The following is a 23,763-nucleotide window of genomic DNA, read 5'->3' on the forward strand; positions in this document are numbered from 1 at the left end:
TTTCTGCAGTATATGTTCGATTTTCAATTAAGGATACACTTAAAAAAATATCATATAATCCAAACAGGTATTTTTTTCTAAAGAATTTTGTTTGGATTTCTTTTTAAATTGCTCCCTTTATTCCTTCAAAAATTTCACTATCAATTTTTACACGGATTTTCTAAAAATTCTATCTTAATTTTCATACAAGATTTTTCCAAGAATTCAACCAGAAAATGCTATATCAAGAAATACTTCAGAGATTTCTCCAAAATTTTCCCAAATACATCTTGTTTATTCAGGGAATATTTCAGGAATTATGGATGAGATCCTGGAGAATTCCAGCAGGAACTCTTAAAGGCGATAAAGTATAGAGGAACACCCACTTCCCCAAATGACGGACATAATTTTTGAATGACACCAGTGTTTGGATTTTGATTCGAATAAGCCGATCGAACTATATTCTGAGAATGTAACAGCTCGTGAACCATGACAGTTCGTGACACATCGTAATCGGAGAGCCCCATGCATGTTATTAATCACTCTCTCGTGTGACACGTAGCGAAAGAGCGTTCAAGAGCAGCAACTCTCACAGACTACAACAGTATCGAGCCATTCGGATGATTTATGTTTTGCATAAAATTGATAATAACCTCGATACCTCTGTATGTAAAATTGATAATAACTTTCATATTTTCTGGTAATGCAACCTTAAACAACTTAATTATAGTCTATTGGTATATCAAACACCCCTTTGATTGTAAACATAGCACAGAAAATGGAAAATATTCGCCTCTGTTTCTTGATCACAATGATAGTGTGTCAGCGAGCTTAAGCGACTAACAGACACCCTCAGTGTATAAGTGCTGATAACCTTCTATTTTTAGGCGATAATGGCGTCTACCACGTCAGAATGAGAGGAAAGGGGGGGGAGGAATTGATGATGCATTAAACTAGCTCCCACAGTAGACCGTATATACCACTGCGTCTACGCCAGTTCATGCGGGAAGGTGTAGGGCTGGTATATTTTTTTGCAATTTCTCATCGTAATAGGCTGTTTTCCATCACGACAACTTGTCATAAACGGCCTATTTTCCTGCTCTGAATTTTACAGAGTGGTAATTGTCAATACCTAACTGAAATCAGTTGCGTTATGACTATTACAGAAAGCTTTTTCATTACTCAACTATTTTCAGAAATTGCAAAATGATAGTGCTGGTAATGAGATGTGATTTCTGGTACCCTCAAGTGGTGTTCGACGAAATTGCAAAAAATGTTGTACGCACCTCGTTGCGGAAGACGATTTTTAGGCACTTGTAGTAATTATCCAACGCGGCAAACCTCGTTGGATAAATGTACAACTCGTGCTGTAAAAATCGTAATTCTGCAACTTTCTGTGTAAACTACTATTACGAGAGAGGCTTGCTGTTTGGTTAGCAGACTGCTTATGTATGGGTTCTAGCGAATGCTGTTTACTGTGATATATCAACTATGATATGTTAAGAGTGAAAGACAGAAGCAAGTGAAATATACAAGTACAAAGTACGAGGGAAGGGACGGGTCTGGGATTGAACCTTCGACCTTCTGCATCTTCTACAAATATCTCGATTTTTATTTATGCAAGAAATAGTGAAAATTTGTGTTATATGTTTGGATTCATTTTTTTTAGATATCACTGAAAACTTATTTCAGGGTTGCTTTTGAAATAAATCCTCTAAGTCCTACAAAAAATTCATCCAGTAATTACGCCAGATATTCTAGGCATTTTCCCCAAGATTTTGCTCCAAGGCCTTCTTTTAAAACTTATCTAGCAATATTTTAAGAACTTCACTAAGATTGTCGTTCGGGATTTTTACAAGATTTCAACAAGAAACTGCCCCAAATGTATCTCAAGAAATTACTCCAGAGACTTCTACAAAATTCCTCTCTTTATGTACATCTAGGAATTCACGCAAGGAATATTTCAAGAATTATGTTGATGTGACATCCATTGTTACTAATGACCGAGTATACTTCTGCATCTTCATGGTTGTCACTGGAAAGAGTTTTGTTAGTGAGAGGGCTTAAAAGCTACATGATCAGGATTCACCTTGGCAAGTGATGCGATTCATGTAACCTCTGTTTAAAATGTTATCTATTAATGCGTCGACATCTCAAACATCGAACTATTCAAAGGTTTGAATCTCGAAATTTTATTAAACATGAATAAGCGCTTATGTCAACACATAAAGTGTGGAATCATCATTGTTCAACAAACACATTCTTCAACAAATAGTTGGTAATTCATCCTCGACTGAACAGTCACAATCATGCAGGAATATAGCGCGCGAACTGAAAATAATCACTCCGAGCGCGCGAAAAATGAATCGAACAACAAGGCCCAAGTTGTCTAGTCGAAGCACTACCCAAGCGAACGATGCCACCAAAAAATATACTTCGAGCGCGCGAAAAACGAATCGGACAGCTTGGGCCTTCGCAAAGCACTCATATGTCTCAAGAAGATCCCTTATAGGGAGAAACTTTGTTTGAAATCACTGGACCAATTACATGATTTTGAATGCATTTCTGTAGATATCTCTGGACGACCTGCAGTAATTTTATTGGAACTATTTTAAATTTATAATTAAACAATGGACAATATCCGGAAAACCATGGAAAAATTCTTCTGAATTTTTTTTGGAGGTTTTCTATTAAAATTTCAAGGTTTCCTACATTAATCATTGAGGTAATTATGAAGAAGTACACTGGAAAAAAAATATTGCAAGTAATCCTTAAAATATGCTATAGGAAGCTCATGATAAATGTCTGGACAATCATTGATAGGCTTCTTGTAAGATTTCCTGGTGGAATCCTTTAATGAAATCTTGAACTCCCGGAAAAACCATTGGAATCTCTAGAGGAATTCCTGTAGGAAGAAATTTATTGTGAGTACTCCGGATAAATTTCTGGATAAATCTCGAGGATTTTTATGAACATATCTTTGGAAGATCTTCTGTACAATCATTGAAGATAGCAGAGCTACGGTTCAAAACGGAGGGAGTATTCCCGAAAATATCCTTGAAAGAATTTTGAGAGGGGTTTTCTGTGCAAATGTTTGATTTCCAGAAAAAATCATGAAGACTTATCTGTTAGAGAAATCTATACATCGTGTTATCTCTGGACACAATGTCGGAAAAATCCCTCTAGAAGTATCTGCAGAAATAACTTTCTTGTGGAATCCCTTGATGAATCCCTTGATACATTCTCGAAATGTTCAGTGGATACTTCTCTCCCGATGTTTTCCTGGAGAACACATACATATCCAGGAAATGTGGAGATTTTTCTTGAGAAAGTTTTTGAATACTCTCTGATGTACTTATTAAACGAAATAAGAAAGAAGTATGGGGAAATCACTGCAAGAGTTACTCCAAAAATCACTAAAAAACACTGTTAGTGTTTGCCTTTAATGAATTCTGGAGCAATGCCTGTAGAACCCCCATATAAATTCGTATGACACTTCTGAAGGAATGCGTTGAAGAATTTCGTATTCTAATTATTAATGATAATCTTATTTCGTGTATGAATCTTTAGAAAATATTCTAATGAAATCCCTGGGAATCGGGGAAAAACTATTGTAAGAATCTTTGGATAACATAATGAAAAATTTCTAGCAATAGGGCAAACGCTCCTTTAGTGGAGGTAGTGTGTTTGGACATGTTTCTCATAAATAAATGGCTATGTGATATTTTTATATGGTGTACGATGCGAAAATGATACAAGCAATCGATTTTTTTTTTTAATTCAATCGTAAAACCGTTTAAAACAATTATGTTGTTTAAAAAGGTTGCTCCTTTGCACCTATATTGGTGCATCAGTACCCATAGTGGAGGGTCCCATAAGAAATCAATGGTTTGCGCCAGTAAAGGAACCATTCTTAAAACATACCTCCACTAAAGAAACAGTGTTCCTATTATTGGTGCAAGGCTTTTTGCAGGGAAATATCAAATAAATCGTGATTTTTATACACTTTAATGATAGAAGGATTCGAAATCTATCGACTGATATGTTAAAATCACATATTTCATGATGTTAGTACCATGTTTTAGCAGTTTTCCCACTAATGGTACATTTGCCCTATTACATTCCTTGAAAAAAAAACTGGTAGAATCGCTCGTGAAAACCTTGTAATAGATATAGGAGAAATTACTGGATGAATCTATCTATGCAGTATTATTTCTGAATCGCTGAAAAGACATTGAAGGAATTACTCTATATATCCGTGGAAAGAGCTATTGTTTTGACCTGATTTTGTCAGCCCCTTTTTGCGGAGAACTTTTTGATCTCACGGTTTTATTATCAAATTTTCTCTAAATATTGTTCAACTCAGTTACAGTTATTATGAATATGCATAACATAGTGGAGGAAGAATTACTTACTTGTTTTCTTGTTGAAGAAGCGCTGAAAAACGTTTTTAAAAAGTGGCTGACAAAATTGGGTCATCTATGTACTAGAGTATCTCAGAATTAAAAATAAGCAGGAGGTAAAATCACTTTGTGGAATCGCCCGAAGAGTTTTTCATAATTCCTGGAGATATTTCTGGACAATAAGTGGATGATCATAGCTTTTATATACATTATAATCGAGGGATTTCCGGTAAAATCCCTTGGAAAATTTCTAAATATTTCTCTTGACAATACTCTAAAAAATCCTTACAGATGTTTCTAAAGTAATTTTTGGAAAATAATGGAACCTTTTCAGATTTGTTACCTGAAACCGCTAAGAGATTTTCTGAGGAAATCCGTGGAGTAACAACTGGAAAAATTTCTTCATGAATCTTTAGGAGAAATCCCTAAATGATGCCCATGAAAATGCTTTAAATTTTTCGGTCAAATATTTTCGAAAATTTCTGGAGAAATTTCGCTAGAATTTTCTGCAAAAAAAAAATTCAACATTCTTTGAGAAATCGCTGGAGAAATCACTAAGAAAATTGCCGTAAAAACCCTTGAGGCCTTCCACACAAAACTTTGAGGGGTTCCAGAGAAACTCGTGGAAAAATGTCTATAAAGTTATACCAGGGCTTTCTACAAGGCTCCCTGGAACAATTCTTGCTGAAAATTTCATCAGAAACTATTTTAGATATTATTCCATCAATTTCTTCCAGTGATTGGTCTCATATTTTGAGAATTCTTGAGAAAACTGCTGTGTTTACTCCAGGTATAATTTCTATCGTAAATCACTCTATGAATATTAGTTGTCACCTGAATTCCTTGAGAAAATCATTAAAAAAAACTTGTTTTTGATGATACCACTTTTTCTGAAATGTTTTTAGTGATATCTTCAGAAATTTTTCTTAGCATTTCACAAAAAATCATTCAGATTTTTCTTTATGTATTTCGCCTAGAATTACTGTATTTAAGATAGTTGCAGAAATACATCGCAGGAATGGTTTTTATAATTCCTTCGATAATCCGTTCAAAAGTTCTTCTTCCAAAACATTTTCAGAAGAATCTCAATCAACGGCATTAGAATGGCGTTTTCACGATAGTTCTCCAGTTCATCGTCTCTTATGTACATGGTACAGCTTTCACACCTACGGTAGCTGTTTTGCCTCCACGATTCTTTTTTTTTACCAATTCATTTATTTAAGGCTCTGTCGCGTTTAACGCTTTACGGAGCCGAGATTCATTTTTGTACTTTTTTACAATTGTTTAACTTCTTAAGTACCAAGTTTAGTCCGGGTTGGAGCCAGGGTACTCGTGGCAACTCGAGGTTAGTGGTCACAAATATTTTTAGGATGGGCTAGGTTGGGATTGGGTAACAGGGTTCTTTGCAGCTCATCCGGGTGGTATTTCATGGTTGCTCGTTTGTCGTATCATGGCGTATACCAACTTCATGTAGGTTTTCGATTGCCGGATGGCCAGGAACATCAATCCAACACAAATGGGACAAAACACAGAGAAAAAAAAAACTGGGGAAGAGAACACAAGAGAATTAAACTTTTATACAACACAAGCGAAGATAATCGTAAATCGACAACATGTAGACGAGATCGCGGGAGCCCAACACATCTCTAACTGAAACATAGGGTTGTCTACCTCGGGCCGCAAGGGTATCCATAAGTTGTGCTCTGGAGGCGTCCATATCCGGGCACTGCCAAACTACGTGATCGATGTCATCATAACCGGAACCACACCTATTACATATATTGCTCAGCGCGAGGTTGATCCTGTGCAAATGTGCGTCTAGCGAGTAATGGTTGGACATAAGTCTTGACATCACGCGAATGAAATCTCGACTTACATCCCAACCTTTCCACCACGCTCGCAAGGAAACTCTAGGGATTATGGAATGTAACCACCGTCCCAGTTGGTCATTTAGCCAGTCGCTTTGCCAACCGTGAAGAGAACTTTGACGTACTAAATGAAACAATTCATCGTGTGAAATTCTTCTATCATATATCTCACCTTCCTCAGCGCCCACCTTTGCGAGAGAGTCCGCCTTCTCATTGCCATAAATTAAGCAATGTGAGGGGACCCATACAAAGGTAATCTTATATGATCTTTCGACCAGTGCACACATCTGCTCTCTTATTTTTGTAAGAAAGTAAGATGCATGCTTTACAGGTTTCATCGATCGGAGTGCCTCAATAGAACTGAGACTATCCGAGAAGATGAAGAAGTGGTCTGCGGGCATGTTAGAGATCATCCCCAAAGCGAAGTTGATTGCTGCCAGCTCAGCAACATAAACCGTGCAAGGTTCCTGAAGTTTTCGGAAGGCGGAAGAGTTTTCATTGAAGACACCGAAGCCAGTGGATCCATTTATACGTGACCCGTCAGTGAAATATCTCCTGTAGGAAACGACATTCTGGAACTTTGCGTTGAAAATACGTGGAATAGTTATACATCGAAGTTGATCTGGAATTCTATGAATAGCTTGTTTCATGGACAGATCATATTCAACAGAGGAACTGTCATTGGTGAAGCGTACACGTGGAGGGTTATAACATGGAAGGCTAATGTCAGATGACATGTAGTAGAGATAAACTCTCATGAATTTTGACTGAGTGTTCAGTTTGAGCAATTCTTCGAAGTTTTCGATGACGAGTGTGTTGCTCACTCCACACTTAATAAGTATTCTTAGCGAGAGCTCCCAGAATCGGTTTTGTAGCGGTAAAACCCCTGCCAGAACCTCTAGGCTCGCATTATGTGTCGAGTGCATACACCCTAAGGCGATACGCAAACAACGATATTGAATTCGTTCCAATTTAATCAGGTGGCAGTTTGCTGCTGAGAGAAAACAGAAAGAGCCATACTCTAGAACAGAGAGAATGGTTGTTTTATAGAGTTTTATGAGGTCTTCCGGGTGAGCACCCCACCATGTTCCGGTAATTGTTCGTAGAAAATTGATCCTTTGTTGGCATTTTTCCGTTAAATACCTAATATGAGTTCGCCAAGTGCCTTTTGAATCAAACCAGACCCCAAGGTATTTTGAAGTCAAAGACTGGTCGATGTCTGTTCCCAAAAGCTTAAGCTTTAGTTGGGCAGGATTCCGCTTCCTTGAAAATACAATCAGTTGAGTTTTTTGCGGAGCAAACTCGATCCCTAAATTTCTAGCCCAAGTGGATAGATTATCAAGGGAATTTTGCAATGGTCTTTGCAGGATTTCCGCTCGTGGACCCTTCATAGAGACCACAGCATCATCTGCAAGTTGTCTAAGCGTGCATGGTTCTTCCAAACAGTTGTCAATATCTTTAACATAAAAATTATAAAGCAAGGGACTTAGACATGAGCCTTGGGGAAGACCCATATAGCTAATTCTGGAAGTTGTCAGTTGACCGAGAGTGAAGCTCATGTGTTTTTCTGACAACAAATTGTACAAGAAATTATTCAACATTCCAGGTAATCCACTATTGTGCAGGCTTTCTGACAATATTTCTATGGAAACTGAATCAAAAGCGCCCTTAATATCCAAGAAAACCGAAGCCAATTGCTCCTTGTCCGCAAAGGCTAGTTGAATATCTGATGAAAGCAACGCTAGACAATCGTTTGTTCCTTTGCCCTTGCGAAAGCCAAATTGTGTACTGGAAAGCATGTTGTTTGATTCGACCCAGTGATCGAGTCGGGATAGGATCATTTTTTCTAACAATTTCCTTAAACATGATAACATAGCGATCGGGCGGTACGAATTATGATCAGACGCTGGTTTCCCAGGCTTTTGAATAGCTATTACTTTGACCTGTCTCCATTCAGGTGGAACAATGTTGTGCTCCATGAATAAGTTGAACAGGTCAAGCAACCGTCTTTTAGCGATATCAGGGAGATTTTTAAGAAGATTGAACTTAATCATATCGCGTCCCGGAGAGGAATTGTTTGATGAAAGAAGAGCCATAGAAAATTCCAGCATAGTGAATGGTCTGTCCAACGCATCGTCTCTCTGGGTTTCCCAGAATGGCGGTTGAGCTGGAACTGAGTCTGGACAGACCTTTTTTGCGAAGTTGAATATCCAACGATTGGAGTATTCGTCACTCTCATTTGAGGATGAGCGGTTTCGCAAGTTGCGAGCCACTCTCCAAAGCGTCGTCATTGAAGTTTCTCGTGAGAGGCCATCGATGAAACGTCGCCAATAGCTACGCTTCTTCGCTTTAATAAGATTCTTCAGTCTTTTTTCGAGCTTCGAGTACTCTAAATAAAGTTCTGAGGTACCATATCTACGAAAAGCTTTAAAGGCATCAGATTTTTCTCGATACAACTGAGTGCATTCATCATCCCAACCAGGTGTGGCTGGTCGTCTTTTGAAGGATGCACTTGGAACTCGTTGCTTTTGGGATTCTAATGCACTTTTATAAATCAATTCTGTTAGGAATCGATACTCATCCAACGGTGGGAGAGTGTTGAATGATTCGATACCAAAGGTTACCGCTGATGCAAATTTTTGCCAATCGATATTCCTAGTGAGGTCAAAAGGAACCTGAATTGACTGTTCTGACCTTTCAAAACTATTTCTGATAGAAGTTATTATGGGCAAGTGATCACTACCATGGGGGTCATCGATCACCTTCCACATGCAATCGAATGATACACGCAAATAAAACCGTTCTCAAAAAATAGGCACTATCAGTCACGAATCCAGGAACAAGGTTATTTTCGGTTTACGAAAATACACCATGGACATAAATCACAGATTCGGGAACAAAGTTCCACAAATCATCCGTAACGCCTGCTGATCTTATCACATACCGCCTAAAGAAATCATAGAAACGTGATATTTGTTCTGACAAACAAGAACTTCGTTCACAAGAACCAGAACATTGTTCTGGATCGCGTTCGGCGTTCTGCGATCCGTGATTTTAATGACCAATTTTGATTTCCCTTCCACTGCCCATTTTATGGAAGATTATTTTCGGACATTTTCTTCAAATTAGCACAAAATTTACCATTATGGCACAATATTTGTAAATGAACAGGTTGTCTAACTTTTAACAGCCCAGAAAACTGCATAATTTGAAGGGGTAGCATCAAAAAATGTACGTCGTTTGTCCCATTGAACAGGCAGCAACGCACTCGAAATGAAACGTATCAGCTACGAAATCGTTCCATTTTAGCAGCAGGCTTCTTTTTTAGCAGGAACAACGTCTGGATAAGTCATATTTAAATAATATTCCAGCCGAATCTAAACATTTAGCTGAAAAAAAGAAAGTTTCTGCCAAAAAATGAACTGCAGTTTTGCACTCGGGTTTGTTTTGTTGACTACTAGGTTTTGCGCATGCGTTATTATGTTTGACAGCGCGCGTGAACAGAGTTCGCGCTGCCAGGAACCAAATCACAAATATTAATTTTTGGATTTACGGTATCGTGATTTTGAAATCATGGTGTTGGGAGCGTTACGAAACAAGGATGCCAGAATACAGACAAGAAGTTTGTTCCCGAAATAGCGAAAACAGTTCATGAAAATCAAATGTGTTGAATCACGATGACAGGATCTAAATCACGAATCTGCATAAGGTGTGCGTTCTGTTTCGTATGATATTTTGTTCACGAATATCAGAACGGATTTTTTTACGTGTAGTGAACTTGATCCCAAAGACAGGTCAAGACGGCTTTCTTTGCCGTCGGATGAAATACGTGTCACTTCACCTGTGTTCAAAATGTTCAAGTTGAAATCGTCGCATAAGTCATAGAAAATAGCCGCTCTATAATCGTCATAAGATTCGCCCCATCCAGTACCATGTGAGTTCATATCACCCAGTATTAAAACTGGAGATGAGAGCATGGAGACTACGTTCCAGAGATGACGGCGGTTTATTGAAACTCTTGGAGGAATATAAACAGAAGCTACGCAAATGTCTTTACCCTTTACGCTTATTTGGCAAGCAACGATTTCTATGCCTGGATGAGTCGGGATGGGGATTCTGTAGAATGAGTGGCACTTTTTGATCCCTAAAAGCACACCCCCGTAATTATCATCTCGATCCTGGCGTATAATGTTAAAGTCGTAGAAGTTAAGATCATCTTCAGAAGAAAGCCATGTTTCACAGAGTGCAAATATATCACAATCGGAATTGTGAAGCAAAAACTTAAATGTGTCTAATTTAGGTTTTAGACTATGACAGTTCCACTGTAGCACAGTGATCATATCTTGTACCTCACTCGATGAATTATCCATCGAAAGATATGATCGAAGCAAGGAGGGGCCACGAAATAGTCAATTCCCTGAGATACTCTTCTATTGCGGGGAGAAAAAGGTCGAGTATGCCTCTGAATGAGTCTGAAACTCCGAGGGCATCACATATGCGATCCACAAGGGCCGTAAAAGTTATCAGTCCTCGCTTGGCCCGGGGGGTTTTCGAGGAAGAGCGAGGGACTTCAGTAGCTTTTTTCTTGCTATCTTGTCTAGAGCTTCTTTTTGAAGTATATTTAATCGGTGGAGGCGGGGGCGGCAGATCTTTGCTGCAACACGGCACGGAAGCATCAAAGACCTGTTTCTTCGGCAATTTCAAATTTGCCCCACCTCCTTTTGAATTAGGCAAACTTTTAAGGGAAGATTTCATTACCTTTCGGCGCAGTCCCGGAGAAGATTGAGACTTTCGTTTACCGGGTGCGTGTACCTCCGAAGAATCTCCCCCATCGGTTTCGTCGTCGTTCGCTTCATCGGAAGACAACTCTTGAAAAGAGTTACCAACTGGGATGGCTGATGAAGACTCTTTTGCGGACGGATTTAAAGATTTTACCATTTCCGCGTATGTCTTCTTGGAGCGCTTCACAATTGAGCGACTCTCATTTCGAATGCGTTTTTTATAAGCCGGGCATTTCTGCAGGTCATGAAGTTCCTCGCGACAGTAGCTACATTTTTCGGCTTCCTGTGTGCAAGCATCTTCCAAGTGAGCTTGGTTGCATTTACCACAACGGGGCTTGTTGTCGCAATAGCTAGCACTGTGGCCAAGCTGCTTGCAGTTGGTACAATTGAATACCTTCGGCACGTAAAGACGCACTGGGTAAAAAGCACTGTTAATACAAACAAATTTCGGGAGGACGGAACCGGGGAAAGTCACTCGAAACGAGGCTGACGGCGAAAACACTTTCTTATTTCCTTCCATGGAAACTGATTGTAACTGTTTACAATCCAGTATAGCCACATCAGGAATGGACCGGTTCTCAAAGACGCCTTTGCCAGTCTTAATGTCTTCGCATGTTAGACTCGCGTCGATAATTTTCCCTTCCACCTCGACTTCTCGTGCCGGCACATAGACGCAATATTCCACAGTAAAAGCCTCATGCTGAGCAATTTCATTCGCTGCTTTGTAACTAGGTGCAGTTACACGCAGCTTGGATTCTTTCACTTGGTGAATAACGGTCCCAGGATATTTACGCGTCAGCTCCCGAGAAATCGAGAGCACGTTCAAAATCTTCTTTTTGCGCCGGAAATAGACAACCCAAGGCCCAGCCGAAGACGGTTGATAGAACCGCGTTCGAGCAACGAGATCTCTAGGAGGCGTATCGCCTCCATCCGATTCATCCATGCGGAAAAAAGCTTAACCGCAACCAAATGGAGAAAAAAAAATAATAATAAAAAAAAAACAAAAACAAAAAAAATATGTGTAAAAAAAAATTATTAATCAGTGGACTATTTTGTACACACCTCCCCTAAATGGGTAAATCAAATTCACAAAAAAAAAGGAAAAAAAAATTAACCAATCAGTGGGCTATTTTGTACCCAACTCCCCTATACGGGCAAAATTTCACCGGGAGAGAGACAGAGGAGAAGCGAAAAACAACCTTGAACTCAACACTGTTGTTCGGAGATGCGAAAGCAATTCAATAGATAATGTATACTTATCCGTTCTACAGCAGGAGAACGTCCACGCGCCGTAGGTAGTAGACCAACCGGGTCGGCCTTCTGCCTTGTTGTTGTTCTCGGTGCGGGAGAAAAATCAATCACCGATAATTGATGATGGGCGATGATTTTATTGCGGTGGAACTATACTAGTTTCACTAGTTCGCTTCCTTCGCAAAGCGCAATCGTCTAAGCACTCACTTTGCACAAAACTGAAACTGGTTTAACTCACTAATTAAACCAAAAACCCACGCGGGCGGTGGGGAAAAAGGCCTAAATGAACTCTGCAAAAAGTGCCGTACGATGAGACCGGGATCCTGTCGACCGACTCGTTCAAGCGCTAAGCAAGGAATGATCTCCACGATTCTAACTGTTGCCGATGTAGACATTCTACATGATTGTCCTTTTCCAACTTGATGGCTTTCGATTTGATTTCATCTTTTTCCGTCGACTTGTTGTTCCTGACTGTTGAATTACTTCCCTTCAAAGTGGCAACTAGTCGGACACCATTGTCCGTTGGTTTGATTCGTGCGGGTACACAGTGCCATTCATATGTTCATCGTGACACTTCTTCCATTTTTCACAAAACGTTCATTTGATGGTCGTGACCATCATTTGAAACAAATTTGATGATTCGTTTTGCTGTAATCTAATAAAGATATTCCATTTCAGCTCCGAAAAGCGTTCAACAAACAGGCCGAGGAAATCAAGAGTCTACGAAAGTCCCTCAACAATTCCGAGAAACGAGTGCGGGAGCTAGAAGCGGAAGTCAAACGGTTACAGCTCCAACAGAAGCATTAGAATCGATAACCACGTGGTAGATGAAATAGTCCGTAACCGCTACGGACAATTCAACTTAGTAATACTTACACTATTAATCCTCAATTACTGAACAATACACTTACCACTTTATATACATATTTTCGTCGCTCTCCAAAACCGCAATTGCTTAATCCGCTACCACTAAACTTGTACAACCATTTCAATACGAAGCAGGTAATTCGTATTTACAGATAAAAAAAGACGACATTCATTACGATTGTATATCTACTTACTACAACAGTTTAGTATAATACGTATTATGGGAACGTCAGTCTATGTTGAGCGAAAAGAGAAAATGCATTTCCAGTACCACTGAGCATTTCATAGCGTTACAAAGAAAATTTTCGCATCTACAGGAAAACAGTCCGATAAAAGTAACTGAAAAGACTTAATCATCAACAAATGTACACTTAAACAGCCGCATTAAAACCAGAGGAATCAACATAACAACCAATACAAATAGCAAAACATGGCCAACATAAACACTCCCAAACTAAGACAGAGTGAGTGCGCTATGCTTTTTTGATTCAACTATGCGAAATTTTTGTTTCAATCAACTGCCGTGCGCTTAATGTGGCTTGTAATTGCAGCATACCATTTGGGAATGCTTGGAACCGGTACCCATATTATCAATTGTGAATGGAAAGCAAACAACCAATTTGGGAACGCAGAGGAAAAAAAGCAAAAGACATGTGATTTTTGATTTACTAAGAATAGTGAGTAATGTAAACGCAGTAGCAAACGAGAAAAAAAACAAGCCGTCAAATAATAATATAAATGTAGCTTAAGACTAGTGGATAGCGTTGTAAGCGTATATATATTTTTAAGAAACCTATTTGTAAGTAAAATAAAAATGAAACAAACGCAAAGACAAAGTCGGGTAAGAAGAATCGAAAGAAGATCGCCACACATACAAAAGAAAAAAAGTTACAAATAGCAAATGCGGACAAATAAGAACAAACAACACACACAAGAAGACTAGTTACCACGCATACAAACCCACGTCAACAGAAAAAGGGGTGGAACAAAGAATAGAACATTAGTAATCGAACGCTCACATGACACATAAACCCAGCTTCAAGATTGGAACCAGGAGAGTATTATAATCGATGTATTTGCGGATTCAAAGTGCTATGTGATTTTAGTTGTCCATGGTTTTTAGGTCGATGTGCGCAAGTTGAGTTGTAAGAATTGATCGTTTTATTGAACAAATTCGTTTTCTCAGCCCCTCAGTGTAGGATTAAGTTTGATATTTTGTTTTTATTGTCTCCATATACAAATAAGGGGGTGAATTTGAAGTTAACCCGGTAAATGTTAATTTTTTCTCCTGTTATTTTTTTAACTGTTCAAAGCTGTCGAACAGAGCATGGACGACGCATGTTTGAACTAAGCTTTCTACGTGTTGTGCTTTGTTGCTGCAATATCGTTAATCACAGATTCTAACTAATTCCAATGCTCTGTTCGACATCTACAGGGGTATTCCAAAATCAGATGAACGATACCCCTTAAGGTCAGCGAGAAGAGCATTGAACTAATTTTTATTCTAGGAAGACGAAAACTTCTTGGAACATTGGGGAATCCTTCTTGGAGATCCATAACAAACCATGTGGAGATGTGGTTCTTGACGGATTTCACAGTTCTGTAGATATTTTTGCGGAATCATTGGTAAATTACTAATGGGTTCTTTGGTAGTTTTGTATCGAGATCTTTATGAATTTTGGTTCTGATCGTAAATAAATTAATTTGTAGACACTTGGCGACATTCTTGATATATTGTCAAGGAAATCTTTGGCGGCTTCCCGATGCGATCCTTGAAGGATTTCTAGAGAAGTTCGTATCTGAGAATTTCTTGTATGATTTCTGTCATGATTCGTGTTGGGTTTCTGGCTAAATTATATTTTTTACTAAATTACTAAAATTAGGCAATTCGCCTGTTGAATCCGTAGTTCCATGGCATTAGAAATATTTTTAAGATTTTTTTCTTCTTTATTTCGGATGAAAACGTTAATCGGTTTGCCGCACAGTTCATCTCGCTGGCCATTCTTTGTTATATTTTTAAATAACCTTTGCGTACACAAATAAGTGTTACCTTTATTCCCTGCAGAATACGACCGCCTATTTGGTAAACTTGAAAAGTAAACTGAAATCTGAAACAAAATGTAGATCAGAATTATACTACACATAACGCGAAATATCATAAGCCTGAATGAAACTGACGGTGAACGTGGTTTCTCACTTTGGTAGAATCGAAAGAAATCCTAGAATGGTTCTTTGCAAGATACTTGTTGGAATTACGACTACATTTTTGGTGAATACCCTCGAAGGTTCTTGGATTATCCTCGATCCTTAATAAACTTTTTATGTCTGGGAGAAAGAATTATTGATCTTCTTGTAAAATTCCATGGGTATTTTTTTTTTTGTAGATTCCGTTAATCCTGGCTCTTTTTCTTGCAAATTCCGTTTGAGTCTGGCTGCTTGGGCACGTCATAAATTGCTAGCCTAATCAATTGTTAAGGGTATCTCATTGAAACCTCACTGCAAACGATGCCTACACGCTATGTCTAAACCAGCAGAAAATGCAAATCGAATGTACCTCGGATTTTTTCCCGCTGGACATCAGTATATGGTCTATAATTTGATAATCGGAAGCTATCGGTGAAATTTTTCCCATACATTTTGTATGGGCTGAAATTTGTAGGAAAACGTGATTTTCATTAATTTTCATAGGCTGTATATGAAAAAATAGCTAAAATGTGGAAAAAAAAAATCAAAATTTCACCGATGGAATATTTTAAAACCTTCTGATTTTGAATATATAACCCAATTACTGAACTGTAGTGGAAAAAAATCCGAGGTACATTCGATTTGCATAATCTGTTGGTTTAGACGTAGCGTGGCCCTGGGAGGGAGAAACCAATACAAAATTTCTGTACGTCATAGTGAGCCGGGATTCCGCTGTCACGAACTGTCACTGTGAGCCCAGATCTCAAACATAAGACGAACATGGAAAAAGTGCGTAACTGATTAAAACACATTTTCGCATTTCATCAAAATTGACAAAAATCGAATGAAAATCAATTCATGCACACAATGCAAGCAATGTCACGTGAGCACCTTTCAATCTGATTGAATATAAAGCATTGAAAAACGCATCGTTTTACTTTTTCCATTGAAAATGAATATTTAGTGCATAGAAAACTGTGGCCCTTTTCCCATGTTTGTCAGGAAAGATCGAAAGTACACAACAAAAGAAAACTAGAGATTTTCCCCAAGCCTGCCTTGATTGTTGTTGGCAAGCTGGAGTTATCTTGCAGTTCAAACAAACTTTGTTCTATATTTCGTGTGTAGTATCTGTGCCTACCTCCCAGGCGTGGCCTACCTGCGATACTTGTAGAAATGATGCAGGAATTGTGTTTCTCCGGTACAATGGGCTGCCCTTCTTCAGTCTCCAACCAGAACAATAAGAGTGGGATTATAGATATGTTTGTTATGAATTTCAATTACCATCTATATTATTTCGCATTACGCGTTATACATAGTGCATTCTGTTCTTTCTTGCCTTTGGCGAGTTTTAGTGGAAACACCTTTTTTTTCCCGCTGTTGGTCCTTTTTGTACTGAGACTGCAAAAAGCTCAATCCTACCTAGTTCATGTACAAGCTATGGTTAGGATCAGGGATGGGAAATGTACTGTAGCAAACATTTACCACCACGACATTCACATTTTTCTACACGACCATCAGAATCCAAAGCAAACCATGACCGTTCAAAACAAAAAAATGTCACGGCTCTTCAAAATTGTAATCTTCTTCTTCTCAACGTTTTGCATTTTTGCTCGATGAAGGCAGCATGAAATTGAACTTGTTTATGTGTATCGCAACGGAATGATTGCGCTCTTGCTATTAGCGCTAATAGATTACAATTAAAAACACAAGCGAAATATTAGCGATTGAATTATTTAACAATATTTTCAATCATTTACCTCGAGATGACTGCCCGAAAATGGTCATAGAGGAGAGACAAAAACAGTCAAGCAGTGTGTGAACCGTTGGCAGCGCAACGTCTAATGGTATTTATGCTGCTGCTGCTTTGTGTTTTGATTGACTGGCAGAATCGATGAACCGTGGTAAATAATGGTCACAGTTCCCCAGCCTGATTAGGATAACTGAGATCGATTTTTGGCATAAGAGAATATAAATACTTTTTTTTTAGATAAAAAAGAACCTTTGCAAACGTAATATAGCTGTTCTTGGAGTGACATCAATATTAAATTTGAACTTATTCTACTAAAAATTAAGCGAAAGTTGCATAATTATTTCTAAAATTTCAAAATACTTAAGTATTTAAGAAAAACTAAACCGAGCAATGGCATTTCCGCTTTATATCTTCCAAAACCGTATTGTTAACTCGTTAAATATCCTAAAATCTTTAAAATCTTTTTCATCTAAAATATATGTGATCTGTAAGCGCTGTAAGCAAGAACAGGGAAAAATCTGTGTAATTACAGATAAATCTGTGTATGTGGCATCACTGTGCGGAAGTTCACTTCCCATGGTTTCTACTATGGATCAATGCACGAGTTCACTAATTTGACGTTTGAGCGGTGCCGAATTCACTAGTTTCCATGGTCACATAAATAACACGGCACCGCTAAAACGTCAAATAATGAACCCGTGCATCGGTCCATACCAATCTGACACATTTGGTATTAGCCGATGGGTCCATCTACCCTTAGTGGAGTTATCCCATTAATGCTGCTAGCTTCTGAGCGTTTCGTAGCAACCGAAAGACAGAAAAGACCAAAGGGTGAAAGTACTGAAAGGCAGAAAAGACCGGAAGGCAGAATCGGCCGCAAAGCCTAAAGTACACGACATACTTATGATTGTGGAGGATTCCAATATTGATTGATTGTGATATGTAAAAGTGTTAAGGGGATCTTAAGGGTTACCAAATTCGCAAATTATGGCCGTTTACAGTTGGGGCGTAAGTGGGGTTTGGACCCTCAGATCGCTTTGAAATGCATCATGTTCTCCTGGTTAATTCTCCGCTTTTCGGTACTTTCTGCTTTCGGTTCTTTCTGCCTTCCGGTCTTTCTGTCTTCTGGTTTTTCTGCCTTGTGGTGTTTTCGGCCTTATGAAATTCCGCCTTGTGGCATTCTGGCATTCTGTCTTGTGGTTTCACACCTTTCAGATTTCGGCCTTTTGTCCTCAGCTTGTTTATTCAGCTTAAAAAAGGCTGTATAAACAGCATTTTAGCAGAATAAGCTGTTATGCAGCTTCCAATGTTACTTGGGCAGAACGTAATTTTGTAGACACCTGTGATATCTATTTGGCAAACATATTCCTCTTTGTGCGAACCAACACGCTCAATTACTCACCTAGGTCCTGAGTCAAGTTCAATTTAGTTTTCAACATTTCTTTCGTTGCTTTTTCAGCAGCACTAATGAGATAATGAGGTTTGTTCAGAAAAAATAGGAAAAAACAGCAAGTCAAATTGTTTCATAATAAAAAGTATCCGAATATCAGTCCCAGAAACGATTGGTTCGACGAAGAGTGCTAGATGGTTTTAGAGGAAAATAATGCAGCGCGGGCTGCAATGGCTAAAGTGGAAACAGCGAACCCGCCTATTCCGGGACAAAAAGCGCCGCCTGGATGAGATGGAATGTTAAGAGATGGAGTTGCTGTATGCTTTTCCAGAAACGCGGAAGTTCTATTAGAAGCTCAACGCATCCCGAAAAGGCTTCGTGCCGCGAGCTGATATATACGGGGATAAGGATGTGAGCATCTTGACGAACGTTCGCGAAATGATCGAATAGTGGAAGCAGTACGATGAACACCTGAATAGCGCAGAGAATACCGGTACAGAGGATCAGGAACCTTGAAACCAATCATCAGTTAAGGATGCTCTTACAACGCCCCAGAACATCGAGGCCGCTAGCAAGAATGGTATCGGAGCCGAATTCAAAAAAAAAAGATGACAAACTGGAATGTGGAAACCATCCTTCAATCTCTATCCTAAACGCCACATGCAAACGAGTTTGTGGGAAGTTGACAAGCGAGTTTCATCGACGGCCCTGCTCGACAACGGGCCAGATATTTTTCGTGCGTCAAATTCCCAAAAAATATCATTAATACCAACTGTTCATCGTGCTTACGCACCACCTATTTATCAATTTCATTGTGACTTACTACAGTTCTGACCTTATAGAGCTATGGAAAACCATGGACGAGAACAGTTTCTTCGGGAAGCTCAAAAGATAGATTAGAGCAGCGATGGACTGTGTACAAAACTGCATGAAGATCTACAGACATTTTGTTGTTTCTACTTTTCATGAATTCGAAAATATGCTTGCTCCAAGTTGTTACATGATTGCTTTAATTTGTCTACATGAAATTCCTTTCACTGGAAGAGTTAACATTTGTAACGATATTAAACTGATGACCGTCTTGTAGTTAGTGCTAGTTATGAGCTAAGTCTACCCAAGTTTTAGTCACTTGGTGGACACTGCTCTGTTTTTCAGATGGACATATGAACTAATATGTGAAGTGCAATCAACAGCGCGTAATGGGTAAAGTAATATACATACTTCTGACCAGATAGTCAGAATACCATCAAAGCTTCGGCCTCTGAAACCTGAGCGGCGATGTTAGTTATCGCATATCGAACGCGAAATATAATAAGCCTGAATGAAACTAACACTGATCGTGATATATCTTTTCGGTAGAATCGAAAGAAATTCATGCTTTTCTTTTTTTACTGTTTTATTCAAAATTGTTTGACTATGATCTCACTAAACTCAATGTCTCGCTGTTTGTATAAGAGGTAATCTATATTAGCAACTAATATGAGGACGGCTTAGGTTTAAGAATCAGTTTGAAGAACCAAGTCAAGACGGAATGTTCGTTAACTTATTACTAAATGATTGCTACGCGATAAATGTGTACGAAATGCAATTGCGTCGGAAATGAATAACAGAACCCGGATTCAAAAGCTTTTAAAAGATGATATGGCCGTTCGCTGTCATCATTACGCACCATCAATGCTGCCTAGCGAACCGTGTCACGATGGCCAACGCGCCGAGCATCACAACACCGAGCGTGAGCTTTCGGAAGCCCGAGAGACTGGAAGCACCGTTGCAGCCATCGGTATCGCAGGTGAAGATACAAGACCGGTACTCGATCTGGTCACCCGGATTGCGCACGTAGTTGCAGTAGTTGCCCAGGTCGCGCGACGAACAGTACCGCTTGGCTCCGATGCCACCTGTGGGATGATATTGATATGTTTTTGTTATACCATCATATTTGAATCAAGAATACAATTAGTAGAGTCATGCCACACAGAATTTAGAAAGTCGTTAGTATTTGATAGCTCAACATTAAATTAACTGTGTTTTATTAGAAACACGATTAGACATTTTTTTTTCTCTATAATCCAGGTATACTTTACACTAGTATTACATAATCTCAACATATTGGGGTCATTTGGCGTAATGCTGTTTAGCACAGTTTGCCAAAATAGTCGTTTGGCATAGGTAGAGGTATGAAGTATCGTCTTTGGGGGTGAGAAAGTCAAAAAAGGATATGTACGTATTATGTATTGAATAACTATCGCAATTTAACTCTCAAGAACTTCAAATTTGAAGTGTATTTTTTTTTGATGATACATTAACAACTGTCTAAAAAAACAATGAAACATAATTGTTCACCAAGGCCCTATAAGTGAAAAACAAATGACCCAATCTCACCCCATAGTTGGGGTGACATTGGGTCATACAAATTGAAACCGCCCAAGGAAAATCTCTGAAGGAACTTATGAAATTGAACTTTTGGGGAAATATCTAAAAGAACTTGGGGACAGATGCCTTTAAGAGTTCCTGCAAATATTGCAGAAAAAACTCCTTGAGAAATTACTAGAAGAATTCCTAAAGCTTGTCCTCTAAAAATCTTATAAGAAGTTCCTGAAGAACTATCTCGTTAGAATCTTTGAAGGTTTTTCTAGAGTTTTGGCTCAGGATTCACTGCCATGAGACAGGAGAAATTTTGACTTTTTTGATTTAGAAATTTAAGAGATCTTCCATTAAAACAGATACTTTTTATATCAACTCGCATTCAAATAGTGGCCAAGGCTCTGAAAAGAAACCTGCTACCAGTCCTGCAATTATACCAAACAGCTATTATGCTAAAAGGGGTAGGCCAACATATTGAGTGTTCTATAACAAAGCATAAGCAAAACTACAAAAAGGCACACAACGTAAAATGATGCAAACAAGACACACAAAACACGCAAATTTCTCAAACTATTAACCGTGCATGGCCGTCGATTTGACGCAGTACTCCGCCTCGAACACGTGGTCGCACGGTTCCGGCTTGAATGGAGACGCCTCGTCCGCCACCAACATATCGGAACAGTACATCGAGTGGGCCGACGAGCACTGGTAGCAGAGGATCCCTAGCGCTGCGAGCGAAACGAAATGAAGAAGAACCATAACCAGAACAGTTGTAACGGTTAGTGCGATTAGATGTTTTAGGGTGATTGTGTAATTCATGCTATTGTTAAATATGTTATAAAATTCAAATTAATCCCATGTCCCAATATTAGTTAACAGCGAGCTCCAAGCACCCCAGCCATGCACCCAGTTCTGCCAACCGCCATTTTTTGCTTTGCGTAACAGTTATCCTTATTCCTTATTACAAGTCGATGATGAGTGCAGTGGTCGAGCGACGTGAAATACCTTCGAAGCGGCCTATGTGCTTGATGCAGTACTTGGCGCCGTATACGTTGGAGCAGTCCTGCGGCTTGATGTCCGGGGTGTCGAAGCGATCGAACCACTCGCTGCACTGGAACGGTGTGCTGGAATCGGTCGCATTGCACACGTAGCACTCAATTGCTAGAGCTAGTATGGTGGAAGAAGATTGATTATAGGAATTTCCTTTGACAATTTATTCAAATTAAAGATGACTTGACGTTTCTGTTTGTTTAAATTTTAACTAGGTAGGGTCGGTGTACAAATAGCCTCATAGCTGAACAAATGTTCGTATAAGATAGAGAAATACAGCCAGTGACATTAGTTTTTACGTTATCTTGGTAATGAACACTATGAAAAGTCATATTTTTGTATTTAATATCGCTGGTAAAACTATAGGAACACATGTGCATAGAGTAGCACTATTTCTAAGTTATGTTCCTATAGTATGACTAGCTCCACAACATAAGCAAAACAAAAATCAAATCGTATTTTTTTTAAGTTTAATTGTTTTGACAAATTTAGGTTTTAATTTCTTCAATATTTCTTGTTTAATAAAAATAGTTAATATTAGTAGTGTCTTAGTCAATATGTCTACTATAAATGCAAGGGAGCTAAAGTTTTAGGGGAAACAAGTTGTTTCTATCATTTTTGGAACGAAATCAATCAATGACGGGTTTGGTGGTCTATTGGTTACCGCTTCTGCTTCATAAGTCATGGATTCAACCCCAAGCCCGTCCCTTGTACATTGTAGATGTATCTTTTACTTGGTTCTTTCTTCCACTCTTAATCTATCACAGTTGATCTTCATATGTAGCTTTGTTCATTCATTCTTCGTTCATAGCATTTGCTAGAGCCAGAAACGGACAAAAAACCGTTTCCCTACGCTTCCATAATTCAATCATTATAGCACGCCTTTCCTTACGCCTGATTCATAGGCAGTCTGCTAACTGTAGTAACCGACACATAACTAATCGGCCAAACTTGAGCCGAACCGACAAATAAACACACTATAGCAAACACCGTCCGTTCGCTACAAAAGTTGTCACCAAACTGGATCGAGTTGTTTTCAAAACTGGCTTCTTTCCCGCACAGTTCTCGTTTCGCCCGTTTCGCCTAATCTGCTTTTCGTTCATTTTCGCTCGTTGTTTGACATCTCTTGTACACGCTTAGCATAATACAAGTAGAATCAAAAACAATTTACTTTATTTTTTTTATATTTCAATCTATAACAACTCTATTCGCCACATTCGCCCTCTTCTCCACACTTATGATTATAATGTAGTTAAACTTATTAAATTAGTTTCTTACATCCAATCCAAAACCAATCCTTTTTTTAACCAAAATTGGAGACTAATCAAATCAAATTTTTTTCTTAATTCCAATTTAAATGTAATCAAAATTCAAACAAAATTCAATTGAAATTGTATTTAAATCCAAATTCATAAAATTCTAAACCAGATGAAATCCAAATTTGATTCCACCTTAAATAAAATCCAATCAAAATGAAATACATTCTAAATCACATTCAAATGCAATTGAAGTTGAACGAAAATCCAATCCAAATACAATCTAAATCCAAACCTAATCTACTTTTTACATTGCTCGAAAAGCTCTTTCCGGCAATTTGCATTCGCTTTAGAAAAACTCTTTACCAATTTTGTATCGGAATACTCTTTTCTCGGCAATTTGGATTCATTTTGGAAAACTCTCTTTCCAGAATCCAACTCGAAAAACTCTCTTTCCGGCCTTGGAGAACTCTCTCTCCCTAATCCATTTTTCACATTGCTCGGAAAACTCTCTTCGCAGAAATTTGGAATCATTTTGAGAAACCCAAGTAACACCGAAAACATCTTTTCGAATAACAGATAGCAGATATTGTCATATAAGTGTTTAAATGGTGAAATCATAA

General features: G+C 38.7%; 2 protein-coding genes across 16 annotated transcripts in view; one reads left to right on the forward strand and one right to left on the reverse strand.

Moving 5' to 3' along the window:
* Positions 1-15,326, forward strand: part of LOC5570531 (coronin-1C) — a 183,801-nt gene extending 168,475 nt beyond the window's left edge. For all 14 annotated transcript variants that reach the window (XM_021840739.1, XM_021840738.1, XM_021840740.1 and 11 more), the window contains one exon: positions 12,961-15,326. In XM_021840739.1, coding sequence (XP_021696431.1) covers positions 12,961-13,089 — 129 coding nt within the window. In that variant the 3' untranslated portion in view covers positions 13,090-15,326. The remainder of the gene's footprint in view (positions 1-12,960) is intronic.
* Positions 15,327-19,851: 4,525 nt separating this feature from the next.
* LOC5570502 overlaps positions 19,852-23,763 on the reverse strand; it is a 32,004-nt gene continuing 28,092 nt past the window's right edge. The window contains exons 2-3 of one of the 2 annotated variants that reach the window (XM_021840752.1): positions 21,413-21,562; positions 19,852-20,368 (exon numbers count right to left, since the gene is read on the reverse strand). In XM_021840752.1, the coding sequence (XP_021696444.1) occupies positions 20,145-20,368; positions 21,413-21,562 (374 nt within the window). In that variant the 3' untranslated portion in view covers positions 19,852-20,144. Of the gene's footprint in view, positions 20,369-21,412; positions 21,563-21,839; positions 22,002-23,763 lie in introns of both variants that reach the window. The other variant, XM_001659137.2, reaches the window with a different exon arrangement.

This window comes from Aedes aegypti, chromosome 2, assembly GCF_002204515.2.
Source record: "Aedes aegypti strain LVP_AGWG chromosome 2, AaegL5.0 Primary Assembly, whole genome shotgun sequence".
Lineage (NCBI taxonomy): Eukaryota > Metazoa > Arthropoda > Insecta > Diptera > Culicidae > Aedes > Aedes aegypti.